The 10612-nt window shown below is 41.7% G+C and overlaps 1 protein-coding gene across 4 annotated transcripts; it reads left to right on the top strand.

Annotated features, from left to right (window-relative positions):
- The first annotated feature begins 444 nt into the window (after window positions 1-444).
- LOC147422127 (putative F-box protein At5g36000) lies at window positions 445-2855 on the top strand. Of its 4 annotated transcripts, none has more exons than XM_086502695.1 (8): window positions 445-646; window positions 1159-1339; window positions 1539-1583; window positions 1690-1863; window positions 1974-2021; window positions 2118-2288; window positions 2448-2567; window positions 2660-2855. In XM_086502695.1, exons 1-8 carry the CDS (start codon window positions 599-601, stop codon window positions 2743-2745), a joined length of 873 nt encoding a protein of 290 aa, XP_086358821.1. In that variant the 5' UTR covers window positions 445-598; the 3' UTR covers window positions 2746-2855. The 4 variants fall into 4 exon arrangements, with proteins under 4 accessions (XP_086358821.1, XP_086358824.1, XP_086358823.1 ...); XM_086502698.1 differs by having other exon boundaries at window positions 461-646; window positions 1128-1339; XM_086502697.1 differs by having other exon boundaries at window positions 461-750; window positions 1128-1339.
- Window positions 2856-10612: the final 7757 nt, after the last annotated feature.

Genomic DNA, 10612 nt, shown 5'->3' with positions numbered 1-10612 from the left:
AAGAAAGTTATTTGAGGGGAGGGACTCCCCTTAGCACTAAAGGGCACGGGCAATTTAATAAAGCCCAAGCAGTGGGATCTACAACAGCGAAACTAGGACACGGAGATCGGGATGCGTGTAGCCGTAAGATGGCCAAAGTAAACTAGGACACGAAAAAGTAAACTTGGACAAGCAGGGAACCTGTCTAGTTTATTTATTATTTCATGGTTTGCCCACATGTCAATGAAAGCGTCGCGGGCGTAGCAGTTAGTGCATTGGGATCTCATGGCAGTGGCGAGGGTTCGAGTCCGGGTGCCTGCGAGATGGGCGCCTACTTTTTTCCTCCTTCCATGCGCCCACTTTCGACCCCCACCGCGGATCCCATCTCTCGCCATCCGTGCCCTTTGGGACTCTGAGGGGTTAACTCAAAACAGTTAAAAAAGTTGAAACCAATAAATTGTTGGGTCTCCTTGGGCTTGCAACTTCGCAAATTTCACTCTCTTTCTCTCTCTCTCTCTCTCACACACACACACACACACACACACACACACACAGACTCTCTCCTCTCCTCTTAGCCAGCTAGAGCGCCTATATTATTGTGTAACCTCTCCACAGCTTGATGACATACTGCTGGGTTGATATCAGGCTGCTACTCGACCTCTTCCAGGCATTTTCTCGCCTCTTAATTACTCCCGCAACTTCTGTTCCACCATCGAGTTGCATGATTTGCAGAGCTTACAAGCTCACTATTTGATCATCAGCGTCATTGTAGTAAGTAATGTAGCCTCATTTTCGCAGTATGAGCTTCCGTTCAGAATATGCATACTGAAGCGCTGATGTTAGGGTTTTAATTTGAGGTTAACATGGTTGCATTTGATTAAGGTCTTCACGTTCAGGTTGCATATTTTGTTCGTGCTCTTTCTTTTGATTTACAAAACCTTTGGTTTAGTCATGGTTTGCGCAAGTGTTTTGTTTTCTTTTGGAGTGACAGTTTCTTAAAACTGCAGCCTTTGCTCAATTCATATTAACTACTGTCAATTTTTCTATTGCATCAGTTGTGCAAGGTAAATTTATGCATGAACGGACTTGGCTGCTTTGCGAAGAGTTTATTTGTGGCTAGCTACTTAAGATCTGTAAATAATTTGCAGATTGGAAGGGAATAACTGTTCTTTTGTGTAGATGAAGTTCTTGCGCCGTCCTAGTTCTCCAGATCGAGCTCTTTCGCACATCAATCGAGCATTTAGTAAAGTAACGACACAAAAGCACATTGACTGGAAAGAAGTCTGCCGCCGGAAGCTTAAAATTCCTCATGATGCGGTCTCTCGGTTTGCCTGGAGTGAACTGTACGCTTCTTCTGTTGGTAATAACTTTCCCTCATAAGAAGTAGGCCTGCAACAGAAGCTTTGTTTCTTAGCATCAAGATTTAACACCTTATGCTTGTTTATACGAGCTTTGTTTGTAAGTTGTAATTCTGTTTCTTACGGCTTGAGCTTCTATATATGTGATTGCTGTATCCTATGAATTATGGTTTTGCTCACTGTGTCTCTTTGAAATTACAGATGGAAGCCATGCCTACAGCCTTCATGATTCAAACCGGCACATTGGTAAACTAGAGATGGCACAATGAAAGTAGTAGATGTTTATGAAGAAGATACCTGGTGAGAGTGATGGCATACGATGCAGTACTATTTGCATGTGTGTGTCTTGCAGATAGGAAAAGGATAGGAAGCTTTTGTGTCCAGTCTGGAGCCGTTTTGGTCTCAGGACATTTGTCGAGTCTGGCCTCCTACCTACTTAAAGCAGAGAATGTGGCTGAGAAAATGATACAATGTGAAAACTCTTCAGCGGTGCTCTCAAATGTGCAGATTGGAGGCTGGATTGCAGGTTGTGATCAAATCAGAGAAAACAGCCATTTTGCTGAGGTTTTAATTTCCATTGCTGAGGATTACGGCATGAGCTCAATAACTCAATCTACCTGTTTTCCCATTTTCCAGACCTGAATCTGCTGAAGTGTTCCCTTTGCAGTGATGATGACTGTGAGGGTAATCATTTCATTTGATTTTTTCATGGCCTGCCTGACATTGGATGTACACACTATGATTCAAAGTATGTTACCCATGCATGAATAATTTGATCAGGAACTATGCAAGGACTAGATGTACGCCATTCGGAGCTTTTTTTGCATGAAGAGTACAGAAAGGGAGAATGGACTTATCAAGAAATAGACGAGTACTATGTGCATCCTCCGTTTACGGCAGTTTCAGTTGGGATTTTGGATGCTGGTAATGTAACTAATGAAGGCACCAAAGGTGAGACTTGGGAAGCACAGGCAGCTGATTCTCACCTGTCAAACAAAATATCAAAGTTGTTCCAATTTTGCGTCGCAATTTAACACTTCAAATGATTCAAGAGGTTATCGTTTTTTCTGGAAAGCACTGTTGTTTGATAACACAGCTGCTGTGCTACAGAATTGTTGGATTTAGAGGCCTGGGTTTATCCTCCCAACGCTTGTGTGCCAGCAACCATGAGCACATTGTTTGCTGCTGGAGCAAGTACAAATCTAGACCACAGTGATGATGAAGCTAAAGGTGCCTGTCGAGTTTCCCTTGCTCTAACTAGCAGCTGCTAATGGGAATTCATATGTAAAGCTATGTAGTAACATGAAGTATTCCATCGTCAGGTCTGGTGGTAAAACTCTACACCATGAGAGCAGGGGAAGATGGAGCCATTGTTGCAATTCGCATGACACAATGCCTTGCCCCATAACCACTGGTGCAGTTTGCAGCACAACAATGCCTTCCCCCCAGCTTATGCCTTGCAGGCATGGGGAAGCATTTCCCCGCTATATCATGCTTTAGCTTTTTCCTACAATTACATATATGGAGGCCTAACTTAAGCAGGAGAAGAGGATGCCATACTATAGAAGACTGTACATTTTGACAGTTTGTTTTCTGGCGTTTGTACATATTTATGCTGCTGTCTGCCTTAGAAAACCATGGTCTGAAATGATTCATAAACACATGCTATGAAGATGCCACTACAGAAGCTCTATCAGGTGAACAGCTCTCTGCTTTTTCACAAGCATTCCTTAATGTAAGCTAAAGGAAGATCAGTCGATAGACCGTTGTTTTTCCATTCAGCAGCTTGGTCAGAGGTGAAGTAATGCTGATTGTTCCTTTGTTTGGAAGGATTTCTTTGTTTCGGTTCTATGTTTGTGGCAAGATCTTCGGTGGTATGGATGGAGTTCCTGAGTGGCACATTTGTGTTAGGGTCATCGCCTGTTTTTGACAGTCTATGCAGTGTGTTCCAAGCAGCAATCAATGTAGGGCGTGTCTAGGGAGTGTTTCACTTGAGCCTTGAGACATTTTCTGTTGAATGTTGCTTGGTTAGTTTGAAGGACACTTTCTGAGCATTTAAGTGTTGGTTGGTGAGTTTGAAGGGCTCTCTCAACCTTCTTGCTTATGAGCTACCTCACACACACGTATACTTTATTGCAGTATTGAGAACGTCAAGCAATGTTTGGACCTTTTTCCAATGCTGTTTATATCTATACAAGGTACTGAGCCTTGGCGGTGAGAATGTACGCAGTTCAAATAGGTGAGTGTAGATCAGTTATATACATTGGTTTCATTTAAAGGTTTATGGAAATGGTAGGCAAAATAGCTGTACAGAGCAACATGAGTTTTAGAGTTCTTCATCATTAAAGAGAACACTGTATGGGGAAACATTTATGCAAAAAAGTTTCTTGAAATGAAGCTTAATTTGATGTTCTTTTGTCTTTTATTGGAAAGCAGTTCTCCATCGGGTAGTGGCTCTTAAGATTGGTAGCGGTGTAGGAATGGTGGTGCTTAGCCAAAGGCTTGCTTCTTCTCTGTGTATGTTGGTACGATTGTAGGTGGCTTTCAGAAAAAAGCTATCAAGAGGGTGATGTAAATTTTTTTGGTGGAATGTATTTGTATTGTAATTTTGCTCTGTGAAAACTCATTACATTATTGATGAATGTCAAAATGGCCTTCCATTTCCGGGTGTTGCTGTAGGTGTCAAAACGTTTGCAATACTGACCATGATTGTAGTCATGAAGGTTCATTCAAGACATTTGATGTTACATAGGATACAAGTCCACATCGCGCATTAGATATGTGCCGTCCTTCAATATTCTCTCAATATTTTATTGTTCTTTACTTTTACATCGAAGGTTGCTTTTCTACAAATTCAATCACCTGGGTCAGGGCTAGAAAAATACATTTTTCCTAACCGATCAAAATAAGGGGAAACTTGAAATTCTCATGGTTTTTAGGTCAAAATTTGACGCTTTTGCCGGTAATTACACTAAAACTTGTGTAAATTTGCCGGTTTTCTTCAAGGCAAGCTCAAAATCTAACTGGTGTTTTATAATTTTAGCTGGTTAAAATACACTAGACCTCGGTTTTTTTCTAACACTGACTTGGGTTAATACAAATGGCTAAATATGATTCCAGTTGTGGGTACTTGTGTCCTTGGCACTAAGTAACACCCATATTAAATGCGGGGTGGGGTAATGGGATCGACGGGTGTGTCCTTGGCACTAAGTAACACCCATATTAAATGCGGGGTGGGATAATGGGATCGACGGTCCGGGTTGAGGGGCGGGATCTCAAGGCGCACTAAACACGGCCGCATGAAAAGTGAGGTGTAGTAAACTTTGCCAGCGGGAAAAACTAGGTCCGGTGTTGGGGTTTGAATTGGTGGCCTTGCAATCCAGGTTGAGGGTCACATAGGCTAACCACCTCACCCATGCGCACATCATGTACGCTTGGTTGTTTTTATGGCGTTATATTGTGAGGTGATATCCATTCCCCAAGCTGTTCAGGTTTAGTTTTTGATTTGACTACTGCGGTTGCGATCTCGTCGGCTTCCGTGCATGAACTTCTCCGCCTTTGATCCCATTGCCTCCCCCTTCTAAATATGGGTGTTACTTAGTGTTGAGGTTTGTCTATGCCATTGTGAATACCCTTCTATATCACAAGAAGAATTGGCTTGTCCGGTGTAGGCAATCTAGAGTCCACAGGTTACCGTGCAATGGCAAAGAAAGCGAAGGGGAAGTACTTCATTATCTCTTTACGCTCATCGGTTTTGATCCCTTTGCTTGTTGGATATGTGCCTTTTGTTTTCGTTCTGCTTCAGTTTTAATATATATATTTTTTACCAAGTTAGTGATTGCATTAATTAGAGGGACAAAATGTTACAACTGTTCACCCAAGGAAGGGGTAAATAGGGAGTATACAGTGGCTTTTGTGAAGTAATACCCTTGATACTGTTTTAATATTATTGGGACTGTTTCACTAGCGACTTTAATTATAAACATTATTATACTCCTACACACCTCAGCCCATCAGTGAAAGAGTTTTAAAGGGTGTGACGAGGAGGCTTATATAAAGAAAATAAAACTAGCTGCTTTGAGGCCCATGATAATGTTTTGAACTTCCTTATTTGAGGTTGATTGTATTGTGAATTTTACTTGAAATTTTTTGTGTTTGTGGTAATTGAGAATTTTGACAGGCTGTACTTGTTTCCTGTTCCACTACAACTGGTTCGTGTTCTCTTTTGACACATTTTCATTTGTAGCTGAAGCGTTGTATGAGTAGATAGATGTATGTGAAACTTTCCCTTACGGCAACGCCTCTGAGCCGTGCATCGACTGCACATTATTTTGTAGAATTCGACTTTGCAGCCCCTAGATGCGTAAAAACATTAGCATGGAGAATAATTTTTGCTTTGTCCAATGACATCATGGCAAGTCAACAGCAAGAATTTCATCCAGTGTGCAACACATCAACGCATAGAATTTGTGCACCTGAGTATGCAACAAATCAGTAGTTGGAATGTGCTTAGTCTGATCGCCTGTACAATCACTCACCTGCACAATCACTCTCACCAGCTCTTGCATTGTCACCTGCCATGTGTCGAATGCCTATTGGCCTCGCTCCCCTAGACTTTGACGGTTGGGAATGGTTGCCTACTGACCATTCTCGTAATCAAGCCATTCCCTACACCATAACTATTGATGTAGTTTGCGGCACACAATATTGCCTTCCCCCCACCTTGGGGCTTGCAGGCACGGGGAAGCATTTGCTTGCAATTTCATGCTTTAGCATTTTCCTAACCTAAGCAGTAGTCGAAGAGGATGCCATACTTTACAAAGCTGTACATTTTGATAGTTTGTTTTTCGACATTTGTACATATTTATGCTGCTGGCTGTCTTAGAAAACCATGGTCTGAAATGGTTCATAAACATGTAATATGAAGATGCCATTACAGCTGCTCGATATTTCTCTTTGCTTTTTTAGAAGCCTTCCTTAATGTAAGTTAAAGGAAGATTAAGTTTGCAGTCAATTACTACATTCAGTTGATAGGCTGTTGTTTTTCCATTCAGCAGTGTTAGAAGTTAGACACACCCCACGGCAACTAACTACTCGGCGGATTATTATTTTTGTAATTATTCATTCATTGAGGAAAACCTGATTTTTCACCTTGTAAATATTGGGACTTACAGAAGTTTCCAGATTGTATCCCAGTTTTGATAGTTAGATTGAGTAGATGATTGATTTTGGAACTTTAGGGTTCGAGAAATTGTAAGGTATATATATCACTTTTTGACCTTAATGGAAAAAACCTTTTGTCATTTTAAAAACAAGTTTTGAAGTCTGTGAGTGAGCGTACTGTGTACGAGAGAGACAGAGAGTGTGTGAGCTTCATCTTGACGCTATGTGTGCTCCGGTGGTCGGAATCAAGTGCGGAGAAGTGCAGCGTGTTGCCCCCAACGAGAGCTACGCGTCGATACCTACATTGCGCGCGTACAGTCCGGTTTTGCGAGCTTCTTCTACGAGCTTCATCAGGTGTTTGGGTGAGCATACGTTATCCGATTTTGCATTGCAGCATATCCATCAGTTCACATTGAGTAGAACTACACATTAGGCACTTTAGATTTCGGAAACGAAGACCTGCAGATTTCGGCCAGACATCCTACGTGTTTCTGCGCCAGGTGTTTTGGGTTGGGATTTTGGTTCTTAGACCTTAGGGAGAGCGACCTATTGGTATTAGTAGGGTCTCCTTCAAGTTCTATGGTGTTTCGAGATTGTTTGATGTGTGTTCGGCTCTAGAAAGCGTTGTAAGAAGTTTCCTCTTCTGCACTCTTGAAGGCTGTGACTTAGACAATTGGTAGAGACATCTGTAGGAATTAGTTAGGACTCGGTCAAGTTTAGGTTGACACCTTATGCTTGCTTCCACGCGCCTGCGGGTCGAGCTTCGTCCTTAGCTGACATTATATGTTAGGTGAGTTCTTGCTGTACTGACGTCCGTCGCGGCGTATCCGTCCAACATTGGCGCCACTGCCGGGGACGAAAACCTTAGGTAGGTGACCGAGATTAATCCTTGAGGATTGGGATTTTTGGATTTCCAAGAGTCTTGTTTTACATTTAGATAGGATTAGAGGGTGGAGGACTCTCTAGGTCTTAGAGGGAGTTTAGGAAGCGTGTGTCTGGCCTAGATCCTTCGACTTAGGTAGATGAGGTAGACTTAGGTAGTTTTAGGTAGTAGTCAAGTCCTTGAGTAGGAGTTGGAGTGATAGAAGCGGTGAGAGGAGAGCTTGAGAGTCTGGAGAGGCCAAAAAGCAACCAAAAACACCATTATCACCATTTCACATGATAAGTAGGAGTAGAGTAAGTAGAACATCATGATTAAGGATCTAAAGCATTTCATGCATGTATACTTTCTTTGTAAAATTATTACAAATTTGTAAAAGACGCAAAAAGTGTGTTTGAAAGCTTAATTGAAGTCCAAAAGTTACTGTGAGTGTTTCTGATAGATCTACAGAGCATCAGAAGTATATCTGTCAGGAAAAAAAATTAATTTCAAGCCAGGAGACATCCTACACGTAAGATGTCTACATGCTAATCTGGGAGGAATTTTGGGATTTTGAGTTGACTACTGTGTTCAGAAGGTGGGGTTTACCCTAATTTCAATTGGAAAGTGAAAATTTGACCATATCTTGACAGGATAAAGGCCAAATAGACTCAAATTGCCAGACATCCTACCCAATTTGTGCCAAAACATTATTTTGAGACCAAAACCATAAGATGGTTGCATGAGCATGTCTTGCATGATATATTGAGTGACTAAAAGGGGTTTTACCTCATTTGGATGAGAAAATTGGGTTCAAAGCGGACTTTAGCACTTTTGACTGAAAAAGACAAGAATAGCTGAAATATGGGACTTTTGAAATCCAAACCAAAATCTAAGCATACCACTGGGTTACTGACATCAAGGGGAAGCTGTGGGACAAGTCTGGGGTCAAATAGGCCAAAAAGACATCCTACGCGTAGGATGTCTTCTGAGTGATTTTGGACTCCAAACCAAATTTTGAGTATACCAAAGTGATCAGCAACTCAAGGGGAGCCTGGGCTTTGAGTTTGAATCCATTCTGATGAAAAAGACATCCTATGCGTAGGATGTCTAAAGGAAGAAATTGAAGCCAAACTTTGACAGTGAGCATAGCAAGGTGTTGTATAGCCTAAGGCAAGCCTCCTAGTCAATTTTGGTCCAAATTGGAGTTGATTAGATTGATCAATATCAGCAACAGGCTGTTGGAACAGGTTTGTGACTCATTGACCAGCTAATAGGTGTCCAAATCAAAAAGTAAAAGCAGCTATAGGCTCAGCACAACAAGGGGAAACCACAGTGCAAAAATCCAGGCAAAACACAACAGGAGACATCCTACGCGTAGGATGTCTATTGGGGCATACTGCAAAGAAAATTTGACTGTGCATAGACAGTGAGATTCTATTTGGCTTAAGGGTTCTAGAACTTCTTTCAGAAGTGAATTTGGACCTTGTTTGCCCATTTAACGAAGCAAAGACTGAATTCAGAATTTTTCGCGTAAATTGACCAACATCTGAGGGAAGTACAGTTTCAGATTAACAGACCTAATCCAGAACATCAGCAGTGTATAAAATACAGTAGTGGTTGAGATTAACTCTCCAGTTATACCAATCATTACTAAGATAACCTCTAGCAGATAAATGCTTTGATTCGATTGCCAAAATTAAAACGCTTGTGTACAGGTATATTCAGTAATAAAGCAAGAAGTCGTGCAGAAACTGATCCTTTGCCAGGTGAGTGGTTGGATTTGTGATAAATTGCATTGATAAGTTTGATGAATTTAAGATCATGAAGATACATTGTTAGAGACCAGAAGGTGGCAGGTGACCAAGGTAGCTTAGTGTCCACCGAAGAGAGTGTAACTCAAGCAAGGCTAGATCTGCTAGCACCGATTATTGAGGAAGGTAGTGATACTGACACTTCGTCAGACAAATCTTTCTTCATGATGGGTAGTCAATAACCAGGAGGTTTCACCTATGATAGACCTATGCGAGGAGGAAGCACCTCCCAAAATCCTTTGAATGATTTTAAGCTCACTGTGATCTTCTTAGAGGGAACAAACTCGAGAGGAGCCCTAGTCTATTCTGACTATCGAGGACGCAAGTGCATTTGTATCGAAGAGAGACCAGCTCAGAGATTGGAGATAATACGAGTATATGATGATGGAGATAGATTCCAAGACGAAAAGGGGAACCACTCTCTGATAGTTAGTAACCCTGGAGATTACAACAGATATGGAGATAACGTGGTGAAAGGGAAAATGGTTTCAAAAACTCAAGAACCGCCACCAAACATTGATCGGCTTGGAGCTATTTTTATGTATGATAAGAAAACAACCAGGGTTCCAACTTATAACAAGAATGTGGGAATCTACAAACATGAGAGTGAGGGTATAGTCTCTTACTTTCGCAGCAAAGAACCATACGTAAACGAATTAAGCAAAGACAAGGTTCTTTACTTATTCTCTTATGAAACTGCTATGGGGAAGGGTATAGTTTTTGTTGATAGATACGGGCGAGAATACCAACGTATTCTCCCTGAGGAGGTAGAAAGGGCAACAGGTCCAAGAGCATCAGCATATGCCCCTGAGGAAGTGCCAAGAGCCACCTACACCCCAAGCAAGTCAACGAATCCTTTTTCAGATGAGTATGACGCTACCTCACATTCCACCCGACCGCAAGTATTCAACAACCAAGACCAACCAGCAAACCAGCCATCATTGCAGGCATGGCTTTGACAGAGTACAACATTGGAACAAGACCGAAACTGAGATGGTTATCAAGCCGCACGAGGGCTAAGGGATTTGCAAGAACTCGGATGGGGCACGAAGACTCTTTGAGGATGTGACCCTCTAGAAGTGAACCCGTGGAACTAAGCTATCATCAACACGAGCTAATCAGTCACTCCCTACTCAAGAAAATATGTTTTTTGTCCTATCTCACCACTCTAAGTTGTCGCCCCATTTTGTCGACGAAATGATCTCAGAATGCAATGAAACTTTAGGAGGAGCTATAATAGGCCTAGGGGCACTATCCTGCAAAGTCTAGCAGTCATCAAAAAAGGTACCAAAATCCCGACCCATCATGGTCGAGGTCCTAAAAATTGTAATAGAACTATCCAGAAAGGTTGCCATATGGTATGGGAACACTCTTCTATGGTCAAAATGTTTTTAAAAAAAACCATTTTTATACTGAAAATGGCAGATTTTGCTCACAAA

The sequence above is a fragment of the Adiantum capillus-veneris genome, chromosome 27 (assembly GCF_014529385.1).
Source record: "Adiantum capillus-veneris isolate H3 chromosome 27, ASM1452938v2, whole genome shotgun sequence".
NCBI classification, from domain to species: Eukaryota; Viridiplantae; Streptophyta; class Polypodiopsida; order Polypodiales; family Pteridaceae; genus Adiantum; species Adiantum capillus-veneris.
This window is presented reverse-complemented; position numbering and strand designations above follow the sequence as displayed.